Source organism: Schistocerca gregaria, chromosome 9 (assembly GCF_023897955.1).
Source record: "Schistocerca gregaria isolate iqSchGreg1 chromosome 9, iqSchGreg1.2, whole genome shotgun sequence".
NCBI classification, from domain to species: Eukaryota; Metazoa; Arthropoda; class Insecta; order Orthoptera; family Acrididae; genus Schistocerca; species Schistocerca gregaria.
The window spans coordinates 185,414,602-185,431,318 of NC_064928.1; the positions used below are offsets into that span (position 1 = coordinate 185,414,602).

The window sequence follows — 16,717 nt, forward strand, 5'->3', positions numbered from 1 at the left end:
GTGGACAAACTGCAAGAGAAGGAATCACTGAAAGGTCAGTGGAATTGTTTTCTGTAAGACGAAACACAAATAGCCACACCATTGCAGGTTCTGGTGCAGAAACAATTAGTTGTGGAGTTCCATTAGAAAAGGTGGCTTCAACTTGTTCTTAATCATGGCTACTTTCGGTGCACTTGGTGACCTGGGGTATCACCTTGCACTATCTGCTGGTACTTCGGACTCCAGGTCTGTGTCCCATCACATATTCAAGTGTGACAGAGAGAAACGTGCATAAGAATTTATCATCTAGCTGTGTACTTGTCATTTGCATGTGCTGATCTGTATCTGAACATACATTTGACATTTGTTAGATTGTTACTGGATATTCTGCCTTCGCTTGTTTTCCAGTAATTTCAATGCAGATCAATACTTCGTCAACTCCCTCCTGTTTGAAATTCAGTGTTTTATTCCTATTGGAGTCCATTGATGTTGAAGTCTGGGAATGACAGTTTGAGGCGTGTTCCTGTGAAAATTTCATGTGTACTCATGATTTTTACATAATGATATGGTGTGGCACAAAATATGTCAGATGACGGTAATGAAGGAAATGATGGTAAACTTTCTGGGTGGTGACTTTGTTCAACCCAAAGATTTCCCTGAGATGTCCAGCCTTTTTGGGGTCGAAATTCCAAATTTCCCTGAACCATCACATATGACTTACAGATGCATTAATAAAAAACTGTGAATCATAGCTGAACTTGGAGCAATCACTAATAAGTGATGAGGAAACCTACAAAATGTCAGTTATGGCCATGAAAACTAAAGAAATAAATCTTGCTCTCACAAATAACAAAAATTGGTTAACATAAGTTTGGAATTTCAACCCAGAAAATGATGGACATCTCAAGGAAATCTTTCAGTGAAACAGAGTGACCTCTCAGAAGGGTCACTGTTTTCAAATCTATTGAAGAGCACATCCCATCGACTGTAAGAGGATGTGGTTTTAGGAGGATTGTGGCCTTCACCACTTCGATGGCCGCAAGTGCCCGAGTGATGTCTCACATCTAGCACAATTTCCAGATCTCTGTCCTACGGCAATTTTCCTATGGGTTCCCTTAAGTTGTCAGTGTATGACACAATACTAGAAACTGAAGGGGGAACTGTTTAGTAGAATCCTGCCTACCCTTTTCATTCGGCAGTACTGTCAGATTTTTTATTTCGGAGACTCAAGCTTAAGCTATAATTTCAAGCAAACCAAGAGAGCTATCACAAAATGAGTTTACCAGTATTTTTCTTGTTTTATTCTGCATTCAGCTATATGAGGCAATTTGGTTTTGAAGTTTGATATATATTTTTTATTTTACATTGTTGTAAGGGTATTCCGGTTTTCTGCTCTTCGCTATGATCTGCTCAATTCAAAACTATATAGCTTGTGATGTATTTTTCCAACGTTAATGAAATGTTAATCATTTGTAGGTGCATATATTTGTAGTAGAAATAGCTACTACAGAATTTTTTCAGTCACCCACAAAAGAGCTCTTAAGGTTTATTTTAAGTAACTTTTTCTCAGCCCAGGATAAACACATTCCAGAAACCACGGGTTTGTTTGGAATGTCTCTCTTGTTTTTGCGAGAAACTACAACCACTGTGACCATACAGTGTGATACGGATTTTATAAAGAGTGATATCTAAGATTGTTTCTGCTTAACAGCTTGCACGGCTGTGAAAATGAATGCGTTGTTGCTACAAACCCATTGTCTGTTGGAAAACATAGCACCTGATTCCACAACTGCACCCTCTGTTATTCCCAAGGCCCAGGATGCACAAACCAGTATTAAATATTGCTATTTATAAAATCTGTATTACACTTGAGGTCACAGTTGTTGTAGCTTATAACAGTTACAAAAGAGACCTTCAAAATAAACCCACAGTTTCCGTTATGTGTTTATCCTGTGCTGAGAGAAAATTATTTTTCAAAAATCATAATAACTTTTTTGAGTGATTGAAGAATTCTGTAACTTGAGATTTCCACTAACAATATAAGTGCCTATAACCTACTAAAATTTCATTAACATTGCACCAACACATTTCAAGCTATATAGTTTTTGAAGTTAGCAGTTTGTAGGGAAGACACCAAAAATTAGACAAGGCGTACTACAATCTAAAATAAAAAAATATACATGTTGAACTTTAAAACCAAGCTGCTAATGCAGAATAAAACAAGAAAAATATTAAAACGTCCTGGTAGATTAAAACTGTGTGCCCAACCGAGACTCGAACTCGGGACCTTTGCCTTTCGCGGGCAGGTGCTCTGCCATCTGAGCTACCGAAGCACGACTCATGCCCCGTCCTCACAGCTTTACTTCTATCAGTATCTCATCTCCTACCTTCCAGACTTTACAGAATCTCTCCTGTGAACCTTGCAGGACTAGCACTCCTGAAAGAAAGGATATTGTAGAGACTTGGCTTAGCCACAGCCTGGGGATGTTTCCAGAATGAGATTTTCACTCTGCAGCGGCTGTGGTTAAACCATGTCTCTACAATATCCTTTGTTTCAGGAGTGCTAGTTCTGCAAGGTTCGCAGGAGAGCGTCTGTAAAGTTTGGATTATAGGAGACAAGATACTGGCAGAAGTAAAGCTGTGAGGACCGGGCCTGAGTCGTGCTTCGGTAGCTCAGATGGCAGAGCACTTGCCCCTGAAAGGCAAAGGTCCCAAGTTCGGATCTTGGTTGGGCACACAGTTTTTATCTGCCAGGAAGTTTCATATCAGCGCACACTCCGCTGCAGAGTGAAAATCTCATTCAAGAAAAATATTAGTATAACTGATTTTGCAATAGAGCTCTTGGTTTGCTTATAATTCAGCTTAAATATATGAGTCCCCATAAAGAAATCTGATAGAAGACAACGGTGTATTTGTGAGTGTACAGCAGAGTCTGACTGACCACCATAATGTATGCATCGAAGCTGATGTTCGTCATTTTGAACAGCTACTCCGGGGCTACACTCACCGCACTTGGGGCATTTGATACGCCACATGAGCCGTGCAGGCTGTGCCAAATGGGAGCACCTCAGGGAGGTCGACCTTTGTTTGCCGGTACGGGTGTAGTGAACTCGGGTTTCTGGACCTCGCGACCAGTGAGTGACAACTGTCCTCTGTTACCGTAAGTTCCAGGCACACTCCAGCGACCACTGTGCGTCATGGAGGTGGAACTGTGTGTGTCACAGGGAACAGAGATTTAGGCTCAGCTGGCCAGATCACAAGGATATATAAGTAAAACACTGGACCTCAGTGTGTGCCGAGTGCTGATGAGGTATACGGCTCTTGAGGTGAAATGCTCATTAGTGGGCAGCCTGTGAGGAACGAATAGCACCTGAGTTGTATAATGCTTAGCCAGATAAGGGAATCTCTTCCTGCCTGCTACTTTATATCCCTACCTGCTCTCGGTGACAACCACTCGACAAAAAGACTGAGGGAGAGTAGTCCAAATGTGTTTCTGGTGATCAAGAAGAAGAGGAGATTTGAAAAAATGTTCCCTTTCTCTATTCATAAAGGTTTAGCAGGACTTTCTGGTACTTTAAAAACATTTAAAAATTGTGAGATGGTTCCTTGTTGGTTGAAACTAACAAGGCGAAGGAGGTGGAACTTTTAATACAATATACAAAATTAGTTGAATATGAGATTGTAATCGAGATACATATGCCGATGCACTTGGTCACAGAACAGTTAATGTCATACAAAGAACTCAGAGAAATAATCTACACCTACATATACATAGATACTCCACAATCCGCCATAAGAAGGGTACCCTGTACCATTACTAGTCATTTTCTTTCCTGGTCCACTCACAAATAGAGCAAGGAAACAAACGACTGTTTATATGTCTCCATATGAGCCATTCTCATGGTCCATATGCACAGTGTATGTTGGAGGCAGTAGAATTATTCTGCAGTCAGCCTCAAGTGCCAGTTCTATAAATTTCTGCAATGGTACGTCATGAGAAGAGCATCGTCTTCCATCCAGGGATCCCCTTTTGAGTTCATGAAGTGTCTCAGAAGTACTTATATCGGTAACAAATCTAGAAGTGTGCCTCTGAATTGCTTCGATGTCTTCCTTCAGTCACACCTTGTGGGGATGCTGACCACTCGATCCATATTCGAGAATACTTTCCCTACCACAATCTTCAAACGTTCATTCCTATTCTATTTCATATCACTGTGAAACGTTACACCTCGATGTTTAATCGATGTGACGGTGTCTATCTGTACACTACTAATGCTGTACCCAAATGTTACGCTCGATGTCGATGTCGTGGACAGTGTGCTGGAATATGCTACTTAAAAAGTCTTCAAGCCACTCACACACCTGGGACCTAATCTGTAAGCTCAGACCTTCGTCGACAGTGTGCAGCGAGCTATAGTGACAAATGCTTTTTGGAAATCCATGAATATGGAGTTTACCTGTTGCCTTTCATCCACAGTTTGAAGAAAATGTTTTGCCTGTTGGGTGCTTTCTAAGTCCATGCAAGCTAAGTAAGGGGCTAATGCTGCGGTGCGCTCTCTGTAAAACTTAACCGGGATTCCATCTGGAACTGATGAGTTATTTATTTTCAATTTTTCAGTTATTTTTTGACGCCAAGGTGAAATATAGAAGATCTTTATTGTGACCATCATAGAAGACTGACACCTTTATTGTGACCATCAGTCCTCTATCACTACCAAATTGTGACAGGGTTTCTTTTGAATTTGGGTCAAATCTTATATACCATCCCTCAGATGTGTTACAGATGCCAGCGATTTGGTCACAGTGCCGATTTGTTAAATTACTTAACTAACAACAAAGTGACTGAAGCAGTTAACATCCCTCCTGTGTTATTAAAGACTGTAGGAAATAAGTTGAACGAACAGCTGTACAGGTTTATGTTTGTCTGTTACAAAGGTGGGGCACTGCCATTGGGGTTACTAAAAAGTAAAACGGTTACTGTACCTGAGAAGGAAATGCTGATGATAGTTAAATTGTAGAACACTGGTGTCATTAAGCCATGATTCACAAATTCTGCTTAGTATTGTAAAGTCTAAAGTCTAAAATTGACCAACAAATTTAGATTCAGAGAAGTAAAAGGAACCGGAGTAGTTATAATGACACTATGAATGCGAGAAATTTATTAATAAACAAGCATCTTAATACAGAAATAAGGAAGAAATTCATTTGAACATTTATTTGGACCATTTTGAGCTGTGGTCGTGAAGGTTGGACTCAAGAACAATAAAGATTAGAAGTTGAGAGATTTTGATATGAGAAGAGCCACTAAAACAGCTTGAAAACGGAAAGAACAAACAGCAAAAGAAATTAATGTCTCTACCAACATAAAAGCTTCAGAAAAAAATCTTGGAAGAAAAATTATGGGAAAAAATTGAGAGGCTGGCCCAGAATATTCGTATAACAATGTGTTATCAGTGGAATGAACGTGAGGTACTGGAACCAAATGGTGAAGATGGCAAGGACAAGGAAGGATAGCTACATCGACAAGGGACTGCCTTTAGTGTCTTGTGACGATACAGTATGTTTAACGTTGCATATACTATAATGGTATCAGCAATGCGGACTCCACTATTAACCGGGATGGCTGTTTTTACTGGAGAATTGAGTGTGTGGAAACCATCCTACCACACCAAGTGCGGAGTCGGGAGAGCTCATTTGGTATAACATTCTTTATTCAGTTGTCATCACATATGGTCACTCAGGCAGCAGATTGCTGCCTCAGCACGACTCCTGGCGGCATTCTAAGCACCACGGTAGTGGTTTTATAAGTGTACACAATAGGAAAGTTGATGGGAGAGGAACCCTCCGTGGTGTACAGTCACTGTAAAGAAACAGAGACTACTGCATAATAGGTGTAAAACAAAGCATAAATATATAGATAGAGAAACACTGAATGAAATGCATTTCGCTGTCAAGACAGCAATGTGTAAAGTCTTTGACAACTACCATTGCAGAATATTGTTGAGAAATCTCTCACAAAATGCAAAGAAATTCTGCTTGTCCTGTCACTCATGGATGAGACAGGAACTGAAATTGAGTGTAGCAATGTTGTTGTGGTCTTCAGTCCTGAGACTGGTTTGATGCAGCTCTCCCTGCTACTCTATCCTGTGCAAGCTTCTCCATCTCCCAGTACTTACTGCAACCTACATCCTTTTGAATCTGCTTAGTGTATTCATCTCCTGGTCTCCCTCTACGATTTTTACCCTCCACACTACCCTCTAATGCTAAATTTGTGATCCCTTGATGCCTCAGAAGCCTCAGAACATGTCCTACCAACTGGACCCTTCTTCTTGTCAAGTTGTGCCACAAACTCCTCTTCTCCCCAGTTCTATTTAGTACCTCCTCATTAGTTATGTGATCTACCCATCTAATCTTCAGCATTCTTCTGTAACACCACATTTTGAAAGCTTCTATTCTCTTCTTGTACAAACTATTTATTGTCCTTTGCTGCCTCTGACAGAATTACAATGTCATCGGCGAACCTCAAAGTTTTTATTTCTTCACCATGGATTTTAATACCTACTCCGAATTTTTCTTTTGTTTCCTTTACTGCTCACTCAATATACAGATTGAATAACATCGGGTACAGGCTACAACACCCTTCCCAACCACTGCTTCCCTTTCATGCCCCTTGACTCTTATAACTGCCATCTGGTTTCTGTACAAATTGTAAATAGCCTTTCTCTCCTTGTATTTTAACCCTGCCACCTTTAGAATTTGAAAGTCAGTATTCCAATCAACATTGTCAATAGCTTTCTCTAAGTCTACAAATGCTAGAAGCGTAGGTTTGCCTTTCCTTAATTTTTCTTCTACAATTAGTCGTAAGGTCAGTATTGCCTCACTTGTTCCAACATTTCTACGGAATCCAAATTTATCTTTCCCGTGGTCGGCTTTTACCAGTTTTTCCATTCGTCTGTAAAGAATTCGCATTAGTATTTTGCAGCTGTTATTTATTAAACTGATAGTTCGCTAATTTTCACATCTGTCAACAGCTGCTTTCTTTGGGATTGAATTATTGTCTTCTTCCTGAAGTCTGAGGGTATTTTGCCTGTCTCATACGTCTTGCTCACAAGACGGTAGAGTTTTGTCAGGACTGGCTCTCCCAAGGCCGTCAGTAGTTCTAATTGAATGCTGTCTACTCCCGGGGCCTTTTTTCGACTCAGGTCTTTCAGTGCTCTGTCAAACTCTTCACACAGTATCGTATCTCCCATTCCGTCTTCATCTACATCCTCTTCCATTTCAATAATATTGTCCCTCTATATACTCCTTCCACCTTTCTGCTTTCCATTCTTTGCTTAGAACTGGGTTTCCATCTGAGCTCTTGATATTCATACAAGTGTCTCTCTTTTCTCCAAAGGTCTCTTTAATTTTCCTGTAGGCAGAATCAATCTAACCCCTAGCGAGATAAGCCTCTACATCCTTACATTTTTCCTCTAGCCATCCCTGCTTAGCCATTTTGCACTTCCTGTCGATCTCATTTTTGAGACGTTTATATTCCTTTTTGCCTGCTTCATTTACTGCATTTTTATACACTCCTGGAAATTGAAATAAGAACACCGTGAATTCATTGTCCCAGGAAGGGGAAACTTTATTGACACATTCCTGGGGTCAGATACATCACATGATCACACTGACAGAACCACAGGCACATAGACACAGGCAACAGAGCATGCACAATGTCGGCACTAGTACAGTGTATATCCACCTTTCGCAGCAATGCAGGCTGCTATTCTCCCATGGAGACGATCGTAGAGATGCTGGATGTAGTCCTGTGGAACGGCTTGCCATGCCATTTCCACCTGGCGCCTCAGTTGGACCAGCGTTCGTGCTGGACGTGCAGACCGCGTGAGACGACGCTTCATCCAGTCCCAAACAAGCTCAATGGGCGACAGATCCGGAGATCTTGCTGGCCAGGGTAGTTGACTTACACCTTCTAGAGCACGTTGGGTGGCACGGGATACATGCGGACGTGCATTGTCCTGTTGGAACAGCAAGTTCCCTTGCCGGTCTAGGAATGGTAGAACGATGGGTTCGTTGACGGTTTGGATGTACCGTGCACTATTCAGTGTCCCCTCGACGATCACCAGAGGTGTACGGCCAGTGTAGGAGAACGCTCCCCACACCATGATGCCGGGTGTTGGCCCTGTGTGCCTCGGTCGTATGCAGTCCTGATTGTGGCGCTCACCTGCACGGCGCCAAACACGCATACGACCACCATTGGCACCAAGGCAGAAGCGACTCTCATCGCTGAAGACGACACGTCTCCATTCGTCCCTCCATTCACACCTGTCGCGACACCACTGGAGGCGGGCTGCACGATGTCGGGGGTGAGCGGAAGACGGCCTAACGGTGTGCGGGACCGTAGCCCAGCTTCATGGAGACGGTTGCGAATGGTCCTCGCCGATACCCCAGGAGCAACAGTGTCCCTAATTTGCTGGGAAGTGGCGGTGCGGTCCCCTACGGCACTGCATAGGATCCTAAGGTCTTGGCGTGCATCCGTGCGTCACTGCGGTCCGGTCCCAGGTCGACGGGCACGTGCACCATCCGCCGACCACTGGCGACAACATCGATGTACTGTGGAGACCTCACGCCCCAGGTGTTGAGCAATTCGGCGGTACGTCCACCCAGCCTCCCGCATGCCCATTATACGCCCTCGCTCAAAGTCCGTCAACTGCTCATACGGTTTACGTCCACGCTGTCGCGGCATGCTACCAGTGTTAAAGACTGCGATGGAGCTCCGTATGCCACGGTAAACTGGCTGACACTGACGGCGGTGGTGCACAAATGCTGCGCAGCTAGCGCCATTCGACGGCCAACACCGCGGTTCCTGGTGTGTCTGCTGTGCCGTGCGTGTGATCATTGCTTGTACAGCCCTCTCGCAGTGTCCGGAGCAAGTATGGTGGGTCTGACACACTGGTGTCAATGTGTTCTTTTTTCCATTTCCAGGAGTGTATTTTCTCCTTTCATCAATTAAATTCAATATCTCTTCTGTTACCCAAGGATTTCTACTAGTCCTCGTCTTTTTACCTACTTGATCCTTGGCTGCCTTCACTACTTCATCCCTCAGAGCTACCCGTTCTTCTTCTACTGTATTTATTTCCCCCATTCCTGTCAATTGTTCCCTTATGCTCTCCCTGAAACTCTGTACAACCTCTGGTTCTTTCAGTTTATCCAGGTCCTATCTCCTTAAATTCCCACCTTTTTGCAGTTTCTTTAGTTTTAATCTACAGTTCATAACAAATAGATTGTGGTCAGAGTCCACATCTGCCCCTGGTAATGTCTTACAATTTAAAACCTGGTTCCTGAATCTCTGTCTTACCATTATATAATCTATCTGATACCTTCTAGCATCTCCAGGATTCATCCATGTGTACAACCTTCTTTTATAATTCTTGAACCAAGTGTTAGCTATGATTAAGTTATGCTCTGTGCAAAATTCTACCAGACGGCTTCCTCTTTCATTTCTTACCCCCAATCCATATTCACATAGTGTAGCAAAGCAAAAGAAAACATACTTACCTCCATTCTCAGATGTTCCTTTACAAACGAAAACCAGGGGAATGGCCCCAATTTTTAATTCTTCTACCACTGAAAAGATGAATGAAATAAATATTAGTGATGGTGGCATTGACAAGCAGCTGAAGTCATTAAAACTGAGCAAATCTACCGGAACCACTAGATTCCCTATCAGATTCTATACCAAATTTTTAGCTGAGTTGGTCCCTTTGTTAATGATAATTTATTGTAAGTCCCTCAAACAAAAAACCATGCCCAGTAGTTAGAAGAAAGCACAGGTCACACATGTCGACAAGAAGGGTAGCAGAAGTGACGACAAAACTATAATCCAGTCCAGTGTCTTTGACATCCATTTGTTGTAGAATGTTACAACATATTCTGAGCTCAATCATGGTGAGGTATCTTGAACAGGATGAGCTCCGTTTTGTCAACCAGCATGGGTTCAAAAAAAGTCGATTATGTGAAACCCAACTCACACTTTTCTTGCATGACATCCTGAAAGCCATGAATCAAGGCAGTCAGGTTTATGCAAAATTTCTTGATGTCCGATTTGACTCATTTGTGGGGTATCCATGAAATTTGTGACTGGATTGAGGATTTTTTAGTAGGGAGAACACAGCTAGTTATCTGCACATTTCTGACTGTCATCTTCCCATAATTGTTGCAGAACTGTCACACGATACATCTACAAATTTCCTTACGTATGCCTGTTGAGCCAATTTACACGTAGAGTTCTTTGGGCTCTGAATAATTGTTTGATGAATATCTGCAATAACTTCTGGTGTGCGAACCGAAACAGTTCTTTGTCATCTTACATTTTGCACAGATTAATAGGTTTGTCAGTTTTTTTGCATACTCTGTATTTCTCTCTTTGCTGACAGTCCTCTGTCTGGATACTTGACCCTGAAAATTTCACAAGTTTCCTTAGTTGAACCTGTTTTCACATATGCTTCCACAATTTCAATTCTTTCTTCCCTTGAGAAAGTCATTTTGCAGAGTGTAAACAGAAATGTCTAATTTCACTGATGAAGTAAACTGAAATGCTGACAGAAGAATGAATCAGTTATTACATAAAACTGTCCATTGTTGCAACTGTTTACTTCAGAAGTGGAAATACTGTATTCGTATTCAGAGGGGAGGTACCACCCTGTACATTTGTGATAGTAGAACATCGAAATAAATAAATTAGTAGCTGACATATTGATTTATGCTGGAGCACAATGCAACAAAATTTGAACAGGTTGTGTCGAGCAGCACCGAGAAATGGAGAGTAACAGAAAGTAGCTCCTTCTGACAGGTTTTGTGCTGCATCTCGATCTCCAGTCTCATGAGCAGTGATGGCTCCAGGCAACTGTGCCAGGTTGTGGTATTTCTCCATCTACTGCCCGCCTTACTGTGTATTATCTCTAGTCGATTTTGGGCAGACTACAGAACTTAGTATGTACGGTTATGAGTCCATGATTTTATATATTTACTGTTAACGGTTGATATATTTCATGGCTGTAGATTCTTTTTATTGTCTACATTTGTACTATTATGCACAATATCGTCTTTCCTAATAACATGAAACCTGTGGTATGTCACAAAAATACGTAGTGAGTAAGATCTGTTTCAAATAAACGTGCTTTTTTCCATAAATTCATTTTTATTTACTTTGAACTGGATGAGACTTCCAGTTTCATGTCTTAAAATATTTCCCCCCTGTTTGACAACTCTTCTGCCCCTAGTTTTTGTGAGACATTGATTTTTCTGGTCACCTGCTACTTTTTATGCTGAGGTGGGTTATTTTACCATACAAGTAGCATGTTGGAGAATATTTAATAGATGTGAATAACCATAATTTGCAAATTTATTGATAAGGTAATTGAAAATAAATTATATGAATTAGAAGTTAAGGTAAACAATTTTCCTACTTTGTCATAACAAATAAGTACATGTTTCTTCTCCTTCATGTTTAAAGAAAAAGAATTAAAAAATGTCTCAAATTGTTCAGTGTGTTATTGCAGTCAGTTAACATACTAGCAATAAACAAAATGACATAAAATTAATCACACCCTCCTGCTATCACAGAAGTTCTGTATTAATTTGCAGAGTAAGAGAACAACAGAAATTGTAACTTCCGTGCTGTACGTGGAAGCGAAGCCAACTGTTGTTACTCTGGACTACCTGCTCGACATGTCTGATGAAAAAGAGAAGAATGTGCAAAACGGAGTAACTCCTGATGACACAATTGCTAGGTAGTTATAAAATTCACAAATGTTTTTGTCAGTTGTTTTAAACTCAATGTTTTTTATAAAAAGTAATTAAGCTGCCACATCGCTGCTACTTTCTAGAACCAAAAAGTAATATACTGCTTGACCTCTTTCGAACAGGTTCCGTCTCTCGTACTACCCGCACAGATTGGAGGTATTTAAGAGGATGCTGCAAGATGTCTTTGGCGCAAAGTCTGAACACACACTGTATGGTGACTTCAAACAGCTTCACGAGATTGACAACCCTGCGTTTTATATTCATGTTGTACAGAAAGCCTTCATCTGAGCTACTAACTGTGTTGTTTATTATGTGATACTTTCTAAATGACTAGAAATGAGTGGTACTGTGAAATTTAAAAAGCAAAACAAAACAAAAATATGTGGGCAACAAAAAATCTGACTGAAATAGCAGCAGTATGAAAAGGATAGATTGCTGCTCGCCCCATAGAATAGGCATTAAAGCACATTTAAATGACACTACTAGATATTATCTGCTATCGGACTAAGGCCATTGTCAGACTGACACAAAATGGAACACACGTGTGTGTGCGTGCATACGTGCGCATGCGCCCACACACACACACACACACACACACACACACACACACACACACACACACACACGTGGCCACATTCATCTCCGCGCACTAAGGCCAGACTGCAATTCCATCTGAGGTGAACGGCAATCTTTGCCAGAATGGGTAGTGGAAATTGGGGACTAGCGAGGGTTAAGGCCAAGGGGGTTCCAGTTAATGAAGTATACATTATAGGTAGCATTACTACCCAGGCACTTCCAAAAAAGCTGTTGCCGGAGGGCAGAATGTGTATGGCACAGATAGCCAAAGTCTAGTGCACCGTGTCGGGCAGCACGCTCGACCTCAGTTAGGTGATGGCCAGACAGATCATCAATTCGTGCTGGTGTAGCTTTCGCAAGTGAGGTGGGAGATGTGTGTGAGACAACTGGAGTTGGTGATGGTGGGAGGTTGTATGTATAAACTGTTTGTGATTTGTTTTGTCTGTATCTGATGAAGAGCTTAGTCTGAGAGCTGACAATATCTGGCAACCTTTTCTCAATGTGTCTGTGTGCCACTCTGTGCAGTGCACAGCAATCTGTCCTTTTCATATTATTGAGCTGCAAAAAATTCAGATAAATGGGGAAAATAGGGAAACAAAGGACAACAGAAGAAGTAAGTTGGTGTTAATATTTAGCTGATAGGAAGAGGCAGAATGTGTCCTGTGTGGATGTGGCGAGAGATAAAGCCATTCAGGGATAGTGTGGGGAAAAATTGTAAGAGATCTAAATGAAACAAGTGGAGTACAAGGATTTAGATGTGTAGTCAATCAGAGAGGAGTGTAACTTCAGTAAATATGGGCAGGTTATAATAGGTGACAGAAAGGAAGCTAAAGTGTGAGAAATAATGTAGTACAGATAAAATCTGGTCTATATTATAAAAATAGAGACTGAAAGACAATGGTGCATTGATGAATGGACTGAGTATGGTAGTTGAGATCTGGGAGCTGCGGAAGCACGTTGTGCTGAAATTGTGGCAGTCTGTAGTAAGGGAAGTCAACTTGGCAGCTGTATCTCATATGTTCTGTGACTGATCACAAATTAAACGACTGCAAAGCAATTGTTTTGCTGGCTCTCTTCTGTGTATTTGCACATTGTGTTTAGTTGAGGCTACAAAGACATTATTTTGTAACTTTTCTTCCCCAAAAATGTATAGGCAGTAGAAATGGTGTGTTGCATTGTAAAGAAACTATTTAACTTGCAATGTTCCTGCGGTGGTGTCCAATGGTTATAAGAACTCTAATCAGAAATGTGGTTTTTTACTGTGTAAAGTTTTCCCCAGATATTACAGTATTGGAAAAGGTCTCAGATTTCTCCTTAAAGAGTTTGGGATTAAAAATGTTTTTCACTATTTCACATACCTATCTGCCCAGCTAGGTTTCATCAAGGAGAAAGTTGCCTGAGATAGCTAGGTAGTTAAAACTCCTCCCCTGAAACCTCCCACTACTAAGGATGTACACCCAAAGACCAACGTCGTATGCATTTCAGGCAACTGAGAAAAATATGCAGTTGCTGAGCATTTTGCATGGAATGGGCTAAAACAACATGAGGGTACTCATTACACCATCAAAGAAGCTATCTCCATTCATGTAATTGGTAATAAATAGGCACATCAAATAGCACCTCAGCAACACAGCACCTGAAGTTGCCAAAATTATGTCACCCATTGAGAACACTGCAGTGAAGACTGACTACGTAGTTTCTGACTGAAGAATTTAACTGAAGGTCTGTTTTCACTATGTTTCAACACAGTGCACCATTACCTCACCTGGTACTAGCAATCACTCATTTTACAACAATTTGTGTCATTCTGACCTTACCCACAAATAAAAACCACTTCCATGTGAAGGTGACGAGTGGGTGATACCCAAGAGCTCCTAAACTAATGTGGTTCTTATGTCTGTGATCCATAATGAAAACTGTTCCCAAAGAAAACACTCTCATGTACTATGTCCTGAGTCTAACATTGTGTACAAAAAAAGAGGAAATAATTTGCATGTGTACACCATATCGAACAGCAGTGGCGATGTTTATTTGACAGTATGTTGGTTTAAAATCACCACGTATCTCTACTCGTTTTTCCTCAGGAAGTGTTTTTCCAGTAGTGTGCATGGGCAATCTGTATTTTTCATAACTTTTTAAAACAGTTGTGTTGTGTATTTCACTAACCTCTTTCCCAGATTTAAGATCTGCTGTAGCTCACTATCTTACACTGTGTCAATTATCCTGTGATATTACATAGCTTCACACAAAATCACATCTCACCAGTAATTTCTTCCTTTTTTAATACAAAGAAGAAATTTTTATTTCTTAAAGATCAAAAACTAATTATTGTCATAACTGGTATTTGATGATACAATCGTAGTATTGATGTCTCGACAGAAAAGCCTGTATGTATTCTACTTAATAATATAAAGCTTATTGTAAGTATGCACTAGCAGTGATACGTATTCTACTTAATAACATAAAGCTTATTGTAAGTATGCAATAGCAGTGTATATGTGTATGAGATAAAATGTCCTATAGATTAACATTTTGTAAAGTAGATATTGCTTGTTGTTCCTCAGTGAGGCTGCAGAGAGTAGTGTAACTGCGATGTGTACTAAAAATGAACAATAAAGTGATTATTTTCTTATAAAATTTAACATAATGCTGAATCATTTACATAGTAAATTGTATCAAACTCCCAGTTATCCAGTTTAAGGTGGACGTAAGATTGAAAGAATAACCAGAAAACATGAATAGTCTAAAGCACATGTTTTTACAGCTGTTTACTATGTTTACAAATCATGTTACACGTCACATTTCAAAGTTCACACCATCACTGATGCAGTACTTTCCAGAAACTGACAATTTACAAAATTCCACTTCAAACACAGCGTATTTTAGTTTATTTTTGAGAAATAACCAGACAAATTTTTTATTTTTCTGTTTTTGATTCCACTGTTTTCTGGAGGATGTTTCTCACCAACATTAGTATAATCAAACAAATTTTCTACAGCATACTGTAATAACAGACTGATGCATTTATATGAGTGGTAACAGGTTCCACAATTGCCTCATCTTTGTGCTTTTCCTCTACTGAATGTGCTTTCTTCACTGTACCTATATCACTTACCTGCTTAAATCACATCATAGGAATTACTATGTAACCACCTGTAGATGTGTTTGTCATCTTAAGTCTTCTCAACCAGCAATTTTCATTCTAAATGAAAATATTCACTCTAATTTTAAAAGAACGAAGGTTTCCACAGATTATTGCAACCTGTCACCTTTTGTTTTATTATTAAGTTTTTATTTTCCACAACTGGATATATTTATTGCATGTTTACAGCATTATGGGGCAAAAGGTATAAATAAAACAGGTAAACACTGAGTATGGCCAGAGTTAGTCACAGTACAAGATCAATTTAGTTGCAATACTTACAGTTAGTAGTATCTGTTAGTTGTTCCTTGTGTACACATTGTTATGGAAAACGTATTAGGTTACCTCCCATTAGGAAAGTGGGCGCACTCAGTGACTGGTATGTAATTTATAAATGGTTTGTTTATATAAATGATTTATTTACATAAATTTTATATAATTTATAAATGATGAGAGCCCAGCAACCATTTAAAGATTCCAAGACTTACCAAGCGGGAAAGCGCCGGCAGACAGGCACATGAACAAAACACACAAACACACACACAGAATTACTAGCTTTCGCAACCGATGGTTGCTTCTTCAGGAAGGAGAGGGAAAGACGAAAGGATGTGGGTTTTAAGGGAGAGGGTAAGGAGTCATTCCAATCCCGGGAGCGGAAAGACTTCCCTTAGGGGAAAAAAAGGACAGGTGTACACTCGCACACACACACACACACACACACACACACACACACACACACACACACACACACATATATCCATCCGCACATACACAGACACAAGCAGACATATTTAAAGGCAAAGACTGCTTGTGTCTGTGTATGTGCAGATGGATATGTGTGTGTGTGTGCGAGTATACACCTGTCCTTTTTTTCCCCTAAGGGAAGTCTTTCCGCTTCCGGGATTGGAATGACTCCTTACCCTCTCCCTTAAAACCCACATCCTTTCGTCTTTCCCTCTCCTTCCTGAAGAAGCAACCATCGGTTGCGAAAGCTAGTAATTCTGTGTGTGTGTTTGTGTGTTTTGTTCATGTGCCTGTCTGCCGGCGCTTTCCCGCTTGGTAAGTCTTGGAATCTTTGTTTGTAATATATATATATATATATATATATATATATATATATATATAAGGAGTCATTCCAATCCCGGGAGCGGAAAGACTTCAAGACTTCCCTTAGGGGATATATATATATATATATATATATATATATATATATAT

The 16,717-nt window shown here is 40.5% G+C and overlaps 1 protein-coding gene across 4 annotated transcripts in view; it reads left to right on the plus strand.

Annotated features, from left to right (window-relative positions):
- The window catches only part of LOC126291779 (glycine N-methyltransferase), a 90,352-nt gene extending 75,345 nt beyond the window's left edge, over positions 1–15,007 (plus strand). For all 4 annotated transcript variants that reach the window (XM_049985472.1, XM_049985470.1, XM_049985471.1 and 1 more), the window contains 2 exons: positions 11,626–11,771; positions 11,907–15,007. In XM_049985472.1, the coding sequence (XP_049841429.1) occupies positions 11,626–11,771; positions 11,907–12,072 (312 nt within the window). In that variant the 3' untranslated portion in view covers positions 12,073–15,007. The remainder of the gene's footprint in view (positions 1–11,625; positions 11,772–11,906) is intronic.
- Positions 15,008–16,717: the final 1,710 nt, after the last annotated feature.